Source organism: Cryptotermes secundus, unplaced genomic scaffold (assembly GCF_002891405.2).
Source record: "Cryptotermes secundus unplaced genomic scaffold, Csec_1.0 scaffold43, whole genome shotgun sequence".
In the NCBI taxonomy this organism is placed as follows: Eukaryota; Metazoa; Arthropoda; class Insecta; order Blattodea; family Kalotermitidae; genus Cryptotermes; species Cryptotermes secundus.
In genome coordinates, this window is record NW_019723298.1 from 1,518,888 (window position 1) to 1,539,263 (window position 20,376).

The following is a 20,376-nucleotide window of genomic DNA, read 5'->3' on the forward strand; positions in this document are numbered from 1 at the left end:
TATATTGATAAAATCTTCTTGGTCTATCAGTTATGCTGGTCAGTTAAAAGTGACCAACATTTGAGGGACCATATCCGTCTCCATTATCAGAGACTGATGGAGACAGAGATTTTGCCTGAGATGTCAGTAATTTTTAACCAGCCGACACAACTGGATAACACAAAGAAGACTTTATCAGCTGTAGCCACTGTACACTGTTACATTACGTTGGGAAAGGCATTGTATTGTTTTACCATTAAACTTCAGTACTGCTGGACAGTAATACAATAAGGAAATGCGTACATTACTGCAGTAAATAAAATATATTGGTATGCCCTAGATGTTTAGCTCTGAGAGGGGGTTCAGATTTTGAGGATGACTGTGAAAGTCATGTATAAATCATTGAAATTAACCTAGACTTAAATGAAAAACTGAAGTGCTTGGCAACCTGAGCAGCACAGTAATTACATTAATGTCACTATGGTTGTCGTACAGGCTTTAGTATAATACTATTTCCAATTCTTCATTACAACACATGCCATGCAGCCAAACCCTAGTTGTAATTTGTAGCAAGCAGCATTGCTTTTCAGTGTAGGAGTAATGGCCAAATTATAATAATGAAATCCTCCATTATTAGTGTTTATGTAATGTGGTAAATGATATAAGAACAAAAAATTTATGATACATTTGGTAGTTAATGGAAACATTATGTTCTGCTAGTGTTAAAATAAATATAAATATGTAAAGGAGAATACTCATTGAAAACTTTTGATAATATATTTCTGGCTGAAACACATCTACATTATTTAGAATTATGACTATTAATTATATTCTCTTCTAATTGTAGTAAGGAAATTATTCTAGCCAGAAATAGGGAAATCTAAGAAGAGTAATATCTTCTGGGATGTTACACTGTGTAGTCCAGTAGAAGCTCACTGATGCAAGCCAAGCAAGAAACTTGCAAAAACAGGTGGTAAGCAGACAGCATGTTCCTGTAAGATGTTGATGGGCTGCTACACTGGACTACATTGTGCTGGATCCAGAGAGCTCTTTTAGTTACTGCTCTCAGGATGTCATATCCAACAGATAAATCCTAAGTATGCTTCATCACTAGAATTCAGGATAAAATTTCAGTAGAAACAATGATAGCTAATAAATATATGCTTAGGCAATGTGGTAGTGTTAAAATATTTGAGAACAACAATAATAAATTGAAATTACATTCTCTAATATGTGAAACACAGATTAAACACGGGGATTGCTTGCCATCATTTGGCTCAGAATTTATCTTGTATCTTTCATCCAAAAAGTCAAAGATTACAGTATAAAAACTATAATAAATCGTACAAATATTATGTATTTGGACATTATCCATTGTCCTGTCTTTATCTAAAAACATCATCCTGTTTATTTTTCAAATAATTCATGTTCTACATGGGTGTGATGTTTGATATCTCATCATAAGGGAAGAACATAGAGTGAGGATGTCTGGGAACATGATGGTGAGAAAAACATTTGTATGAGAAAGGAAGTAATGAGAGGCTGGGAAAAAATGAGGCCCTTTGGGAAATAACTGGCTGCATAACTTGGCTCTGTAGTGTAACAGTGGAAAGAACAAACAAACCAAGAGTAATTGAATTTAGTTCTATATATATTTTAATCTTGACCATAACATGAAGGACAAGTACAATTAAGAGAATTAAGAGTGGTCTTAGTGGCATTGGCAGCATTGGTAGTGATGATGACTCATTCAGCTGGTTATATTGAGCATCCTCCAGCCATAACAGACAAATAATTATTTTTGTATTTGCTTAGGTTGTAAAGTTCGTTTTCTGTTTATTCTTAAACATTTTATTTGTGTTTGATAATTTATACCTATGAGGTATTGGATTTTCACTTTTGTACTGCAGAAGTGCAAAAGCGAGAATCTGATATTTAAACCTATTTTGCATCTTTGTGCTTTGTCAGTAGGAAGCCCTTAGGATCAGGTAATTGATTCTTTAACATCACTTGAGAGGTTAACTTACATTTAAGAAAATCTCTCATTATATGGACAAGTCACTGCCTTCAGTTCAGTGGTGTATATTGACTGGAAAGTACATTAGATTCTTTTTATCATGTCAGTAGTACTTAGAATGTTCAGTGTAATGAGATGAGCTTAATGAGATATAATTTGTCTTCACATTAGTAGTAATGATGATATGCCTTTAAAGATGCAAGGAAATAAATTTCAGGTGAGTCATATTTCATTATGGATAATTACATAATAACATTCCGTTAAAAAAAGAAGATTCATTTATATCTCCCATCAGCTGTTTGTAAGCACATTGATGACAGATGTTGACCACTATCCCTTGTGCTGTGCAGGACCAGGAGGATGGACCACTGTACAAATTCTATAATAAGATTCGGGATGAAGGTGGAGACTTTATGCAGGAGATCACCAGAATGAGAGATCTCACATTGTTTGCACCCTCCAACTCAGCATGGTCTGCTGCCAAAATTGACACTTTATATAACCCTGATAAACTACGTGAGATATTAAACCTGCATCTTGTTCGTGAGCGGCTGACTGTAGAGAAGATTCGGGATGAAAATGTGAACCAGGTATGTGTGCTTCCAGTTTAGATTGTGTGATTTTCTTAGTGCACCTATTTGGTTATAACTTTTCTTATAAGATCTAAAAGTTTGTGATAATGGTATATTGCTACAAGTATTATGTTTTTGGACATTATCAATAGTCTTGTCTATTTTTTAAGAACCGTCCTGTTTCTTTTTCAAAACACAACATTTCGCAGACTGGATTCTGTCCCCGTCCTCAGATAAAACCTACTCATTTGGGTCCAATAGATAGAGTTAGCCCCTATCTCTGAACACCTACACCAGTTTCAGAAGGTGTTCATAAACCAAGCACAACACAAACCATCTTTGAGAGCTAAGAAAATATTCAACTATTGAAGCTCCACACATATGAGGCCTTGCACCAGAGAAGTATCTCGAATTAAATCATACCTGGAGAGAAGCAATACCCCTTGTGTTGCCAACATGCGAAACAAATAGTTACCCACCCCCAACTACATTTGGCGGCACTGTAGTCTCCTGACTTCTACTGTGATGACTTGTAATAATAACCTTTATTATTAAATTTTATTATATTCCTGCAATAAGGATAAACCTGGTTTCTAATTTGAAAACGGGTTAGAGGGGGGGGGGAGAGTGTGAAGGTTTAATTACATCCTATTTATCTGATAGATATCAGAGAGTTCTAATAACAAGCACTGACTTGAGTTATGCTCGTACCTCTAGTTGGGATATTGTAAGGCATGGTGTCTCACGGGGGTCCATTCTTGGTCCACTTCTTTTTCTCTTTTATATAAATGATCTACCAAAAACTTTTAATAACTCAGTCAAATGAGTTTTATTTGCAGATGATACAAGTTTAGTTATTAGTAGTTATAATAATATACAATACAGAAATGATGTTGACATTTCCTTTGCTCATCTTAATGACTGGTTTAATTCAAACTTATTAACTCTAAATTTTAACAAAACTAAACATGTTCAATTTAGGACAAAGCCAAGTTCTAATAGTGTAACTTCTGTTAATTATCATAATAATGTGATTTTAAGCAGTACAAATGTGAACTTTTGGGGATTAACTATTGAAAGCTCATGCCTAAATTGTGCAAGGCTTGTTACTCAATGAGGGTGATCAAGTCCATTATGCCCACAGAGACATTAAAGATGGTATATTACGCTCATTTCCATTCACGTTTGACCTATGGAATTATTTTTTGGGGCAATTCTCATAATATGCACATTTTCAGAATTCAAAAGAGAATAACTGGAACCATGAGTGGGCTGAGATCTAGGGACTCTTGTAGAGATGCATTTAGGGATTGGGGAATTTTGGCATTGCAGTCCCAATATATATTTTCTTTATTGATTTTTTTTGCGAATAATATGGCTTTATATCACACGACATCACAAATTCATGGCCTTAATACTAGTTGTAATTTTGATCTTTATCGCCCTCAGACAAATTTGACAACTTAACCAAAGAGGACCTTGTTATTTTAGTATTAAACTTTTTAATCATCTTCCTTCAAATATAAAAGAGTTAATCCATAATATTAAACAATTTAGAGCAGCTTTAAGTGCCTTTTTACATACTAAATCCTATTACACTTTAGATGAATATTTTAATTAGGGATAGTTTCTTGTTTAGCTATGACCCATTATTTGATCTATTGTCATCTATGTTCTAATTTTGTATTATATCTTATATACAAGTGGTAGGCCATGTACGTAGTTGCAGTGATGTGTAGGGCTTTCATATACTCATTTATTGTTGTGGATTTATATGCATTGTTCTGTTGACTACTTTCTGATTTAGCAAGCATGTGGTGTGACAGGTTCTTAATCCAATGGCTTCGGCCTTGTATGGATGTGCTGGAATGTGTAATAAATACAATATATTACAATACATTTGGTTTCCCTTTATTATAATTAAATTGATTTCTTAGTTACCATGAAAACAGAAAATGGACGCATATTTTGCAGGTTTCAGTAAAAATTATCTTAATACATATTTTGCACTTATCAGAGCTCTATCCTACATTGAATGGCTTTAGTACGAGGGGGTACCCAAAAGAAACCAAACTTATTTTTTTTTAAACTTATTTATTCAAATTTTAAACACAAACCTTCAATCCCCTTCAAAGTACTCTCCACTTACACTAACACACTTGTCTAGTTTTTTATTCCATTTTTCAAAACATTGTCTAAATTCATCTTTTGAGATGCTTGACAGCACCTCTGTCATTTTTTCCTTCCATGTCTCTTTTCATTCGAGAAAACAAAAAAAAAGTCGCACGGGGCAAGGTTGGGTGAGGAACGGGGGTCATACCATTTTTGGTCAAGAATTGTCGTACAGACAGGGCTGTGTGAGCAGGGACATTGTCATGATGGAAAAACCAGTCACCCGACTGCCACAAATCTAGCCGCTTCCGCCGCAAACTGTTGCGCAATCTTTTCAAAACTTCCAANGAATTTCACCGCCGCACGCTGTTCACGAAAATCAGCCATTGCAAAAACAGTTGTCACTATAAACTCTGCCGAAACTAGTCCTTACCTTCTGAAGCAACGGTAGTAGGCTTATTGACTTAGGAATGTTAGCTCTATGCGCTCATAGCAGCAAAACGCGGTACTACAAAAGCTCTGCCCACAAAAAAAATAGTTTGGTTTCTTTTGGGTACCCCATCGTATTGCTCTCACTTTAAAAGTCTTCATGTCCACCTTATTGTTATTGTTCAAGATGGGGAATTCAAAATATGTGATGTAGAGTGGCTCCAAAGGTGTAATATTCATTCTATGTCTTATGACAGCCAGATCATTTTTTCTATGAGAAACATGCTGATAGACATATAAATACAAAAGTATACATGCAGATAATATGCATTGCCATTGAAGGTTCTTTTCCATTTAGTAATGTGTCTAACAATGAAAATCGTGTTAATTCATAATTTATTTACATCCATGAACTGTTACATAAGCACAGTTGGACAAGTGAGTTTAAACCATCTAAAACACTACAACTCTTAAGAATGTACAAAATGATACAAAAGACTAAGAACAGTACAATCATCTTAGGATCATGCCCCCGCTGAAGCTAACAATCGCAGATGACAGCCCCCCCCCCTCACACACACAATCCAATATAGAGCAACATATACCATCTACGTGTATATACATCCAACCATATAAGAACCACCCCGAGCCACTACCATTCATCATTGTTACTAAAAAATTCCTGCAGAGAATAAAAACAGTTTTGTAATAAATAACTTTTTAATTTATTTTTAAAAACTTTAAAATTTTCTATCTTTTTAATTCTCATGTTAATTATACTTATTTTGTATTGAACAGTGTTGCATGTTTGTACATACAAATCCTGTTAGTGATAGTACTTTCATTTTAAAGCATTTAGAAGTAATGACTGCCTTTTTTAAATTGTGTTGAAAACGCATTGTATGAAATTTGTTTGATGAATTAGGAGATGATGATGATGTAGTTACTGTCATTTGTTATACCTACACCTTCTAAAATAGTGAGCTGCAGTTAGATAAAGCATTATGTGAGTTGAATATCTCTTCATTAAATCAGGGTTACTGTACATTCTCCATCTTATACTTCCAGAAAACTCGGTATTGAAGGATGTTACTTATATGCAAATGTGGAAGGATCTCACTGCACAAATAAAATACAGTTACAAGAATTTGATAATTATTTATGATTTTTCATCATCATTGGCTGATTGTTAGAATGAGATATATCCCATGTAAATGACTGATGCTTTGATGGTTGTAAGGAAGGAATGGTTGAGAAGGATTATCAAGGGCTGACATTTATATTAATAATATGCCTAAATGTAGCAGAAGTAATAATTTTATTGGTGAATAATTTACTGCTATGAAAATCACACAAGTTATTGATAGCTCCTTATAGCTTGACTCTCCTCTGCTCAACACATATGGAAGTCTAGAATTCAGAGGTGCCAGCTTAGAATTCATGGGCATACTAACTTTTGTGGAGCTTGGATAGCTCAGTTGGTTTAGTGACAGGCTACGGCCTGGACGTTCTGGGTTCGATTCCTGACAGTGCAGGATTTTTCTGTTCTCCAAAGTGCTCAGGCAAGCTGTGGGGGCCAGGCCTGATATCCAGCGGGTACCAGGGGCTCCTTCCCTGGGGCTAAAGCAGCAGAGGCACGAAGCTGACTTCTCACTCCCGTCTAGTGCCAAAGTCAGGGGCTATACTTTCACTACCCCATATGTGTTTATGGCATAGTACTTAATTAATTAAGTACAGAGACAAGTTTACCATTTTTACCTTCTCTAAGTTTTTTTTTTGTAATAAATTCTTGCCATTTCTTTATTTAAGTTGAGTGTTACTAAAACCTGTGTATACTGCAAAGTGAAACATAATCTATACAGTGTGAATTATGGTGGCAAAATAATAGAAAAAGTGGGAATAAGGAGGTCTAGGTTTAGGCACTGACCTTCTGTGCAGAAGATCTTGGAGTTCAGGACAGCTGGATCTAGTACACATATTTACCTTTCTGACACAGGTGAATCTTGCATATGTGTGGAATACTAGGTCCCCATCATGGCTCATATCCTGTGTTCAGCTGTAGATCTCTCCTGGCCCTTGTTATCCTCTTCACTGTCATCCTATCATGAGGAATGAAATGGGAATCACACCCATGTGTCTTCCCATAGAAAAGGTTGGACCAATAGGGCAGAGGCTTGGCTGGTCAGAGACCTTCGTAGAGGCATAACACACAACACACTAAAGACTGTATGCATGAATCCATATCTGAAATATCCAAGTCAAAGGGGACCAGAAGTCACAAGTCAGTCAGTTGACCACACTTACAGTGGAGATGATTTAAAAAAAAATTAGGAAAGAAAAGAAAATATGTTTTCATTTGCATATATAGTTAGGCATACACAAGCATATGCCCACGTAAGTTTCTGTTTGATTGAGAATAGGGCATGGTCTGTTACTGTTGTTAGTGTTATACATACCCCATAATTCATTTTTAATTAATTCATTGCTGTCTTGTAATTTTGTAACTGCTGAAAATTACCTGATGAGATGGTTGATATTATATTGCATGTTTCCCTGATCTGTTATGACAGTTGTTGAGTAATTACACCATGGTTATATTGGATATTCTCCTTTGAGACTCATGGTATTTTGATACTTTACTTCACTCCAATCATTGTTTTTAGATTTGATCTTAATGACAGTGATTAATATTAAAGCCAGGACCCTTTTTTTATTACTAGTGGGGTGGGACTAAGTCCCTTGTACTGCAGCCACTTCTGGCCTATTGTAGTAGCCCCAGATGATAGGTGAGGGTGATTGTGGAGCAGTTGGTGGAATGAAGATTGGCAGGGGAAACCGAAGTACTCAGAGAAAACCTAGAACCGCTTTGTCCACCACAAATCCCACTTGACCAGACCCAGGATCAAACTCTGGCTGCTGCGGTGGGAAGCCAGCGACTAACCGCTTGAGCTATGGCGTGGCCCAAGCCAGGACCCTTTGAATATTCAACTTGTTTTCTAACTAGCATGCATATTTAATATGCAAAATGTTTTGGCTTTTATTCTGATGATTGTAACAAATCTCAGAAACAAGAAACATTGATGGGAGTAGAGCCAGTTTCTCTGCATCATGTATTTGAGGTATACCTCAGATAATGGATAATGTCCACCATAATTTTTGTGTCATAACATTATGCATGCTGAGTGCTGTGCCTGGTCCCGTGAGCTGAGTTGTGTCACTGACTCTAACTTTTCCAGGTACAAACAGCTGCTGAGCGCAAGAAGCTGTACTTCAATGTGATCAGGAATGGCCACAATGTCACATTGACTGTTGAGGGTGGTGGGGTCAATGCTACAGTGATAGAGCCAAACATTGCAGCTACCAATGGATTTGTCCACATCATAGACCGTGTTCTGGGAGTTCCATACACAAATGTAAAGGAGAAGCTTCAGTCTGACCCCATGTTAAAGTAAGTAGTCTCTGAAAAGTGCCTCATTTACTGTATATTAGAATCATTGTAGAGTGTTTTGTGTTTCCACAGTTTTAATGAAGTAAATGCTTGTGTGTCATAGCAGGAAGCACCAAGGCAGGAACAAATGAGAAGTTGTCAAATTATATAAATGAAACTACACAATCCAAGTACACTGGAACTGTATTTTTCAGTTCCTATATTAAGAATTGTAACTTTGGAACAGAATTAAACATAATCAAGGACTTGTAGTGAATTACATTCTTTCTCTTCAATCTTGTTAATATTATAATATTCCCTTCCAGCTTAATATGCTCATTAGTATAACTTGACTATATTAACTTTTAAGCAACCGAGAAGAAGTGTTAATGCTGATGATGCAGACAGCTGGCTACGGGGAAGAGAGGAGAAAGCGCCAACCCATGTTCTCACTGCAGAAACCTGTTCCTACCCCACCACATTACTCAGTTCTTGTATTTTTGGCATTTAAAGTGAATGCAGTCCAGTAATATTCTCTCTTTATTTTTTGTACACAAGCAAGAATTACTCAAATGAAAACTATAAAACATAGTTAAGAACTCTTAAAACTCAGACAGTAAGAAAATGTTGCTTCCAGTTGTAAGTTGACTTTCAACTGACTGCATGGCTTCGTATTTCAGAAGATAGACCTCTTCTTAATCATCACTGTGGGAACCTAAAGTTCTCTTTCCAATTAATTTCACACTTATCACGCTGTCATTTGATGCAGTATAGAGTGAAATAATGATCGCATTGTGCATACAATAAACCATAGACACAGAAAAAGGAAAAATGGGTATAACTTCATATTAGTACGTTACATCTCTTGTTTTCAGTAAAGGGATTTTGAAATGAATAGCCAAACATATTCTGACAACGACCAATAAAACTGGTATATTACTTTTATCTATTGCAGCAACACATACCATCTTGGTCAGCAGGGAAACTTCAATGACGAGCTGGGTGACAAGACAAAAAGGTTTACATATTTTGTACCTAGAAATCATGCCTGGCAAAAAGCTGAAATACATTTCCCTTCTGCACACAAGAAGCTGTTCATGAAGGATTATGGCTACCATGTAAGTTGAATGTTGTGTTTTAGTTGTACTGTACAGATGGTTTTATATTTATATGACATGTTCCACATCGTACAGTCATTTTGACTAACTTTAGATACAGGGAATGCAATGCAATATGATATAATGTAACGTAACATAATGCAATGTAGGTGTGCACTCTCCTCATGGCATTTATACTTCCCCTTACATTGCTGATATTGCTTACATTTTGCGAGATGTTGCAGTTAAAAGAGCCAGGCATGGACTGTGTTGGACTGTGACACAGTGCATATGGGTAACATGCTGAGCAGCTGCGAAAAGGTTGCAAAGATGCACAGTGTGAAATTGTGGAAATACTCGTATATATGTGATAATGCACTGTTAGGAGCCTGACCATGAACCTGACAGCAGATTTGCAAATATGGAGAGATGACTGTCACCTAATACTGGTTTCCAGGTACGACAGATCCTTGAGAGACATCTAGTGGTGGCAGATCGAGCATATACAATGGCTGACCTGAAGCACCTTGCCAATGACACAGTTGTCCTTCCAACTGTACGAGACCACCTCAAACTTCGGGTCAAGGAATCCGATAAAAGTAAGTTGAATGCAATCTTTGACCAAGAATTATATTTATGTTTATGTTATCATGTAAATACTAATTGCTGTTACATATTTATATTTTTTTATCATGATATGGCTGAAGTTACTTGTGCTTGGCTACGGAGAAGATTGAAGTTATGTTATGTCTTTCAGCATTCATTAATTAATCTAGTTACTTTGTATTAAATAGTAGGGATATCCAAAAATGGCTTTTTCAGTTTGTGATGAGAATTAGGAGATATTTTGAGAAGCAAGCTGAGAAAAGGTGTTTTATATAGCAGACCATGTTTTTCACTGTGATAGCCTATAACAGTTCATAGTTTAGTATCATACAAGGGTTGGATAAAGAGTAGTGGCAACACTGTTGTAACATGAAAGATGTGTGTCAGGTGGCACTAGTGCTGTCTGTAGCTGATAGCAGAAGTTCAGTTGAAGTAGCGCAGTGAGTGGCTCTGGTTGTGTTTCATTGAGTTGCATTGTGCATCGTCTTGAAGTGCAGGAGCCCAGTTCAAGCACCCTAACAACATGTTTACGAAACAAGAACAACGCTCCTGGATAAAAATTGAAGTTACACGAGGTCATAGTGCACAAAACTGTTATCAGGGACTGCGAGAAGCATGTGGTGATGCTGATCTGCCATATTGCACAGTGGCACAATGGGTTAAATTGTTCCGTGAAGGGAGGAATGCATTCAGGACGATCCCACGTTGACAACCACACAATTCAGCTACTTGCTTCTTTGCTGGGTGTTGATCGTCGATGGGCTACGCAGGAGTTAGCTGCTGAAGTAGGCGTATGTCACAAAACCATGCTCAACATTCTGCACAATATTCTTGGATACCGCAAAATTGCAGCACGTTGGGTACCCCCATACAATGTCCGAGGTGCAACAATGGCAACGTTATGCAATTGCACTGGAATTACTGGACCAGTACCAGAGGGAAGGTGACGACTTACTTGGAAGGATCGTCACTCTAGATGAAACTTGGGCTCGCTCATATGAACCACACTTGAAGCGACAATCAAATGAGTGGAATGTTGTGCCACAACGATTGCGACACAAAAATTTCTCTTATAAATCTTACCGCAGCCACCAATCTGTTGTGCCCTGATAAGGGTCAGTGACTGTAATCACCCCCTATCGGACGTTCGTAGATAACTCTTAACCTGTGAAGTGGAAAACATGCTTGCACTCGGGGTATCCACAAATAAATCGAGTAGTCACCAACAACATTAAAGTAATATATAATGAAATAAACACCATTACAACAAACAACCTGTAAATACACACAAAACCTACGATTAAACCCCTAGTTTTTAATTCCTACATTTAACTGTCCATAATATGCTAAAATAATTCAAATAATTTTATCCTAAGAACACATTAACCAACCAAAATCATTGAACCAGAATCATATATTGACAATCATCAGTGATCCGAACATGGACAAGTACTCACGCTAACAAAAGAGGAAGACGTCTGACTCCATTGCATCTCCTTCCTACCACGCGACTGTTCTGAGCGACTCTTAAAATCAGAGTGTTCGCGGCTCCTCCTGTCCAAGCCCCTCAAAATTCAACATCATGAAAAGCTGCTTGCGCAGCTTGTGAAGAACTTTTGCGGCGCTTTGAACGAGAAGGTGATGACTTCCTTGTAAGAATCGTTACTGGGGATGAAACTTGGGTTAACTTCCACCAACCGGAAACGAAGAGAGCGAGCAAGGAATGGTGCCATTTCTCATCTCCAAAACCGAAGAAGTTTTGAACACAACCATCAGCAGGGAAAGTTATGCTGACTCTCTTTTGGGACGAAAAAGGCGTCATCTTGGAGCACTACACGCCTAGAGGGACCACTGTCACCACTGCCTCATACTCAGAGCTCCTAAAAATCATCTTCTGCCTGCAATCAAATCAAAGCGACGTGGATTGCTGTCCACAGGTATCCTTTTGCAACATGACAATGCAAGGCCCCATACTGCCCCTACAACAGTTGCAACAATCAATGACCTGCATTTTGATTGTCTTCCTCATCCGGCATACTCACCAGACTTTGCCCCAAGTGATTTCCATGTTTGGACCACTCAAAGAAACAATGGGAGGAAAGACGTTCCATTCTGGTGAAGAGGTACGCCACGCAGTACAAGAGTGGTTGTGCGGACTACCAAAATATTTTTTTTTTCTAAAGGAATTCATGCACTTTGTAAGCGCTGGAGGACTTGCATTGAGCGTGGGGGAGATTATGTTGAAAAGTGATACAGCTTTGTACCACTTGTGCACAATAAATAATACTAAAAAAATATTTAAGGTTTTCATTTGACTCGCCTACGTACTTTAATCTTACATCACCAAATCAGTCGTTGTTTACATTCCCTACAATACGGACAATACTTTGTAAGATGAGGCACTGACTAAACAATTAACATTTACTACATCTACAGCCTCCTATACAATCTTATATACAAAAAGAGAAAAAATATAGAATATTCTAATTTGTCCATGGGAATGTACGAAATTACAAAACCAACGACTGATTCGATGTTATAAAATATAAATTAAAATTTTATTCTTGTTTTATACTATAACTTTTGTTTTATATAATCTGATTCACTGTATTTTTTATGTCAAGTGTTTTATATGATTAATAGTACTGCAGTTCAGTGGTGTATATATGTTTAACCATGTATTTGCCTGATAATGGCTATTGATAGCCGAAACATGTAGCAGAGCCGTAGCTGGGCACTGACCTTGATATTTGTTGTGTTGTGACGGTTAATAAAGAGGTTGTATAAAGTGTAGTCAACTTCCCTACCTGCACTCAACATAATTCTGCTACAGCTATAGACAATATCTTTATTGACACTACCAAGGCTGGGAATTATTCTATAACTGCAATAACTAATGCGCTGTGAGACCATGATGCTCAAATTATAACATTTTATTCTTTTAGTTTAAGACCACCTGTCAAAAAACGTATGTCGATTAGAAAGATTAATGAACATACAATAAATGATTTTTTTCTTAAATTAAGCTACAAAACTTGGGATACTGTTTCCTCTACAGATAACGTTAATAAATGTTTAACTCTTTTCTAGACTCCTATTTGAAAATCTGTTATTCTAGTTTTCCTCTAAAGATAGTCCCCATCACAAAAAAAAAAATAATAACTGGATTACCTTAGGAATTTTAACTTCTTGCAAATGTAAAAGAGAACTCTTCATAGCGTGTAGGAATAGTAATAATGTAGATCTCATGAATTATTATGAAAAGTTTTCCAAAATTTAATCTGCCGTTGTCAAGGAAGCAAAGAAACTTAATTATGCAGACAAAATTAATAAATCCCTGAACAAAAAGAAAACTATTTGGGACATAGTTAAATTATAATCCAATAAAACTGGAAATACTGATAAGGATATCACTTAAATATTGAGGGGACTCCAATTAGTAATCATTAAGAGACAGCAAATGAATTTAATAAACGTTTCTTATCCATAGCTAAAAATATTAACATCAAATATAATGAACCTAGCTCTCATAAGTTAGATAATACTACTACTCTTCATTATTTACTGAAGTCTTTCAAGACTCTTTTCCCAAATATTAATCTAAATTTTTATCCTCCAAAGAAGTTGAAAATATAATAAAATCCCTTAAATATTGAGACTCTCAATACCTTGAAAACTATTTACTATTCCTATTTTAATATGATTATGAGCTATGGGCCATTAACCAATCAAATTCAATGATCAAGAAGATTTCACTACATCAAGAAAAATCAGCAATTGGTGGTCACTGAAGTAGTTCAGTCTCATGACTGTGCACTGTAGAAATTCCTCTGATACATGCAGATTTATTTATCTTTCAGGTTACTATGTGGAGTGGCAAGGAGAGTGGATCCATGTGTACCGGCCAGATGTGGAATGCACCAATGGAATTATTCATGTCATTGATTCAGTATTCCTCAAAGAAAGTGATGTACGGGTGTCAGGAAACCCACCAGTTCCACTTATGTCCCCACACGTGACCATCATGCTGTCTGTGGCCATGCTTTTCTCTGTGAAGTGGCTGCTCCTCTAGTGGCCACCTCCTAGATGAATTGGTTTAATTGTAAGCCTGTTTAGTAGAACATCTTCTAGGCCTGGTAGAGATTTTACACCAGGATGTGGTAAGAATGATCAGCACTAGTCAGGGTTATTGTCCAGCTAGAAATTATGGAATTAAACCGACTTCACCCTATGAAATATTGTCAAATTTCAGTATTATACTTAAAGTAATTAAAATATTTCTGAAAGCTTAAAAATATGATAAAGCTAGTAAAACTATTCTATTATTTTCTCTTTGAAGCAGGGGCAGAAAGGAGGGACACACTTTGTAGCAGGTACAGGGAATCAGAAATTTGTCCTTGTAAAAAATGCCTGAATATAAGGAAATTGTTTCTGTTAGGAATGTTTGGAACAAAAAATTAAAACTATTGTGAAATTACACTTGAAATCCATAAACTTGTGGTGATATGCCAGAACCAGAAACATTTTAGCTTAATGTAGTTCAGTTTATTATTTTTCAATCTAATATGGTAGCTTTTGTTATTTCTCTTTCTGTTCTTGAACAAAGAAAGTTTGACTGTCCATTGCTGTTTTCCTGTAAGTGATAAATAAATTCATGTTTCCCACTCACTTCAGCTGGACATTATGTACCCTAATGAGTTAGTGAAGTTTAGCTCTGGCTCAAAGAAATGTATTTTTGAGATAGTCTGAGTTAAAGCCTTTTGTTGCATGGTAGTGCATCAGGCATAACTGTTTTGATATCTGAGCAATGAAAGCAAGAAGAATATTTTGCTGCACTGTCAACGAGGAAAGTTACTGTCATGTTCTGTTACGTCATGGCACATCTGTAGAGTTACAGGGTAGCAATTTATATTAGTCTTTGCAGAAAGGGGTTTAAATAAGTGTATCTACTTACCAGGCTAGAGTTTAAAATTACTTTTCCTACAACCACAAGAAGTTAATTGTTGCTGTGTCTGAGTTGGTACCACTAGTCAACACTACTATATTGCAGCAATGGTATGTCTCTCCTCTTTCCAGTTTCTCTAAAACAATGGAAAAGGAAGAACATGTTCATTATCTGATTGAAAGAAGAACTGAGGCACAGAGAAATAGGTGACAATATTCAAATGGTCATTAATTTATAACTGCCAAGATATGGCTAAGTCTAATCACAATATTTCTGTGTGTTGTCATGACATTATATAATATTTAATTAGCAGTTGGAATTCCTCTGTGAATATTGTTTTTGTCATATATATCAAGTGATAACAACAACTTGATACGAATATCATGTTGCATAGTGTGACACAGATTAGTGTCAGAAGGGTACAAACATTTCATTTTTTTTGTGAGAAAATTAATTCAGTTTTATTTTTGAAATAGTTTTCCATGAATATGATAATAATAATAACAATATGTCATACAAAAAATATGCATTTCCTTCTTGTCTGGACCCATCACAGATGTTTCAGAATAGGAAGTATTGCTATAATTTATATTGGCTGAAAGAGTGAAGCATTTAATTTTAAGGAAAGTTCATTTGGCATGTTGATTTTAACATATAAACTGCATGAAGTGTTCTAAAGTTATCAAGCTGTTGATGTAAGATTTTGCGCAACTTTGAAGAGATTATATGTAAAACTGGAAGAAGTTGCAGACGGTTTGAGTATTTCACAGATGTATAACAGCAGTAAACTTTTGTGATTTCATTGAAATTCTCATACCATTTGAAACGAGGATTTTATACATCATAGATCAGGGTGAAGTAACCACTGTTAGTCAATAATTAGAGTGGCATAGTAAATGTACCTCCATTATCTTACATGAATGTAAGGTATACTTCTGTATGACAGTGGTGACAGATTTTTCGTTATAGTACCCTACAATTTTTAGATGTATATCATTCTTCATGTGTAGGTGTAATGCAGCGCAGAGAAATATGCTAATACAGCTAAGTGATGTCATGGGTTTGCAGTCATGCATTCATGTTGTTAACATATTTTCTGATGTTGCTAGAAGACAGAACAGAACAGTATGAATTACCAAACAACAGACATTAATAACATAACCACATCAGAGTAGAAAAGAAAAAACTTCAACTGTAGCATGGTCATTGTCTGTTTAACAAATCTGTTCTAGAAGGAGAGATTCTTATTCTAAACTTACTGAATCTGATGTTTTACTTTCTTGAGCTACATATCTGCATCATCTTTGTTGAGAGCAAGTTCTTTTTATGTCCCTTCAGTTGTAGCAGCCGATGCCACTAAGGCTGTAAGTTTTTAAATATTATATGGTATATTATATATAAGCTAAGTACAGGTTACATAAAGATATATATTATATGAAACTAATTTTAAAAGTGGATAGCCTTGCCAGATATTTATTTTAATGAAAAAGAAATAAGATTACCATTAAATATCTATACCGAAGTTTCCATAATTACCACATTTAAATGGTGTCCACCCTCTGTCCACACATTGTTCTGCTGTTAAACAAAATTTGAAGCATTTCAGTGTTTGGAGCAGGTTCATGCAACTCTGATGCCAGTAGAAATTTCAGTTGTGCTTTGCATCTATCATAATTGTTCCAGTGCTGAATAGAAGTTACAAAATGGGCTTTCTCCTTTATAAAATATTACAAATGTCAATTTCATCATTAAGCATTTATTATAAATAATTACTTTAATTTGGAAACTTAATGGGTGGTTTAATTACTGCTTTTTTTTTTTTACTTTTTTTTTTCCCCAAATAGTCTCATAACATGTGACTTCTACTCTGAGTGTACTTCAGGGTCAGAAAACTACACCTACAGTTTTATTTTATAGCTCCCTGAAGAGTGCAGGGATGAGAACATGTGTCTTAGGGTAAGAATGCTACATAATTTTACAGTTTACTGCAAAAAGTAACTATGAAGTTGAATAACATTGTAGCTGAAGGTCGTAAAACAAGAAAGTAAAGTTGGCAATTGTCAGACTGAAGCCTATTTTGTAACTTGGCATCACAAAGCTGAGAGTGTGTTATAACAAGAGTTCAATACAATTTCTGGTAGAAAAGTGCCTATGGCATTGAGATTTATTTTTGAAGTAGGTGATGTTGAATTGCTTCATTCTTTCTTCAAAACAAAATAGTAGGTGTGCTTTTACAACATTCCATGTGATTTTGGCTTTAGAATGGAACATAAGTATTTTATGAAATGATCCTATTCGTCATTGAGAGCTTTGATTATTTTTGTCTATGATGTAAATTTCACACTTTTAATGCAGTAAATGTGTTTTTATCATCCATACATTGTGGTCGTGATTTTTCAGGAATATTGCCTGTAAAACTAGCTTGTGATAGGAATATTTGTATGTATGTGAGAATGAGCGGACAGTGTATATTATGATTATTATATTGTTAGTATATTTCAGTGTGTGATCGGCTATCGTCAATGTTCTGTATACGTTTTAGTGTTTCATTTTTATATAAATATTAGTGGTACTATAATGAAATGCTTCAGATTTTGATATTGAGACAAGGAATTGTTCCTCATTGTCTCCCCATCCATTGTAATGTAACATATATCGCATTAGTTGTAGTAACTATTGCAGAGAATGTTTGAAATTTCACAGTAATTTTAAAAAAAGAAAAAAAAAATACAATTCTAATAATGGAGCGTGAACTTAATTGAATGCAGCAGGGGATGTATTCTATAGCTCTTAGTTTCTGCCTTTTGTGAGCTAACCTTGATGAAATCCAAAATGAACACACTGCCGAATCTCATGGGGGCATGAACACTCAGTGGTCCATCCTGAAGGATGGCACTCAGATGTGATTAGTGCAGTGCAGATGATTTAAATTAAAGTGTATTTTTAGATGTAAATTGCTTAAACCTTTGCCAAGAGCTTGCCTGTGGCATCTACATCAATTATTTGTGGGGCCATGGTGAGATGTAGCTACATGTCATGCTATGATCTTAAATATGACATTGCATCTGAGCATGGTCCAACTCTCACAGTGGGAGAACGGTGTTAGCACCAACATATCTCGAACTTTATTTCATGTTACATGTAACTGAAATTATTGTTCTCTTGCCTAAAATCCAGTTTCATTAAATAAAATACTTTATATTCACCAAAACTACATAACATTATTCTTTGTAAATAGTACCTGTGGTTTAAGAAATTTCATGGATTATGTATTTTCTTTTACTTTGGTTTATGATCTTTATCATAAATTTTCATTTTACGTATTTTGATTTCTTCCAAAATTCCATCTCATGCCTGAATGTTTATATTTGGTGCAATTTGATTTGTGTGTGTGTATGTGTGTGTGTGTGTGTGTGTGTGTGTGTGGGGAGGGGGTTGTTCTTTTATTTTGTAACTTACAAGACGAGCAGTAAAATGTTGGGCCTTGTGACTCAGATTGAGAGCGGCTGCATAATACCTTCTCTTCACATGTGGGGGTGATTCAGTACAAACTCACTAGCCTCCACATACAGTCTGTACTGTGCATTCATACATTTATTCATTGATTCCATTGTACTTTCTTTTTTGTATTTTGGAGAGGAGGGAGTTTCTTAGTAAATAAGTTAGCTGTCATCCAGTGTGGATGGACCAAGCTTCTGTGACTAGAATACAGGTATATTAGGCAGGTAATGTAAAGTCAGTAAGTGAGTTTCTGCTGGGAATTATCTGAAGTAAGTGTGTATGCCTTCCAGATTCCTGTTCTTGAGCTACAAAATTTGTTATATTTTTGTTGAACTCTTAAACTGTACAGTGTAAAAAATTAAATAAATTTATGATGTTAAATTTTGAACCAATAATCAGAAACTACTCTTGACTGAGTAAATAACAACCCAGGGTACACAGACCACATAAAATTATATTGCACTCTTGTATTAAAATTGAAGGATTAATATTTTTCAAAATATTGTAACTGTAAACCATTCTTCCTAACCTTAACATAACATAAATTTCCTGTAGTTGGTAGCTTAGAAACAGCAATCCTAATAGTATTCAGTATGAAGGGAGGTATACTGTATGCTTGCTTGCAGATAATGCTGACTGTTTCTATGTTTGAACTACTGAGGTAAAAGGTGTTAGAACTAATGAAATTACACTATTGAGATCGGCTATTGTGACTGTAAAAATTGCAAGTATGTGTGTGCTTGTGATGTCATGTGCTCACAGCTACCTATCTGTTCATGAGCTCCTGCCAGTCATGTTGATTATTTGTGTTTACTAAACTATTACTGCTATATAAATACTTACTGAAAATTTTGAAAAAACCGGACATCTGATAACAAATGCACGCTCAGGCATTAAAAGTCTCCACTCATATCTTTGTTTTCACCTCACAAGAACTCATGTTAGTTGTGTATGAAATAAACATTATGGACCAAAATAAAGTGACGTGTTTCACAGGCCAATTGAAATCTCTCTATGTCAACCCTCTTTTAATAAGATTTAAAAGGTTGTTAATACGAGTGTTGAATTTTTGGACATTATCCTGTTTATTTGAAAACAACGCTTTAGAGACTGGACTCTTGTCTCCATCCTCATGTAGACTGAGTACGCTTTTACCCGAGGACAGACACAGATCTAGCCTCTAAAATGTTTTTAAGTAAAAAAATAATTGCCAGTGGATAATGTCCAAAAGGTCAATAATTGAGTCCTCTTTTATTTGAATTATAGGAGGTACCAAATTACAAGCTCTTAACAAAAACAGCAACCACCACCATCTTCACACGGAGCAAGTTGGCCCAAGTGGTGATGTTTTTGACTTTATGCAGGAGGTGCCTAGTTCAAGTCTTTGCCATGATCCTGACTATCTTGTCTGATATTTTTATGTTTTTTCCTCAGCCCTTCCAGGAAAATTAAACCATGTCCACTTCATTCCACATCCTTTCCAATTTGTTATTTACTATTCAGTCTCCAATTCAACACCATATAGATTGAGAAACTGACAGTATAGTTAACTACAAACAAACAAAATACACACTCTTACACTAGGAATTACTGGTATTTACCCTCTTGCATGACCTAACAATAGCAAATAATTTTGAGTTGTGCATTACAGAAGACAGTATTGATTGTATATATGCATGGTAAAAAAAAAA

The 20,376-nt window shown here is 35.7% G+C and overlaps 1 protein-coding gene across 4 annotated transcripts in view; it reads left to right on the forward strand.

The window, feature by feature from the left end:
• The window catches only part of LOC111861630 (fasciclin-1), a 250,333-nt gene extending 230,647 nt beyond the window's left edge, over positions 1-19,686 (forward strand). For all 4 annotated transcript variants that reach the window (XM_023846347.2, XM_023846349.2, XM_023846348.2 and 1 more), the window contains 5 exons: positions 2,347-2,586; positions 8,346-8,557; positions 9,492-9,654; positions 10,091-10,232; positions 14,100-19,686. In XM_023846347.2, the coding sequence (XP_023702115.1) occupies positions 2,347-2,586; positions 8,346-8,557; positions 9,492-9,654; positions 10,091-10,232; positions 14,100-14,311 (969 nt within the window). In that variant the 3' untranslated portion in view covers positions 14,312-19,686. The remainder of the gene's footprint in view (positions 1-2,346; positions 2,587-8,345; positions 8,558-9,491; positions 9,655-10,090; positions 10,233-14,099) is intronic.
• Positions 19,687-20,376: the final 690 nt, after the last annotated feature.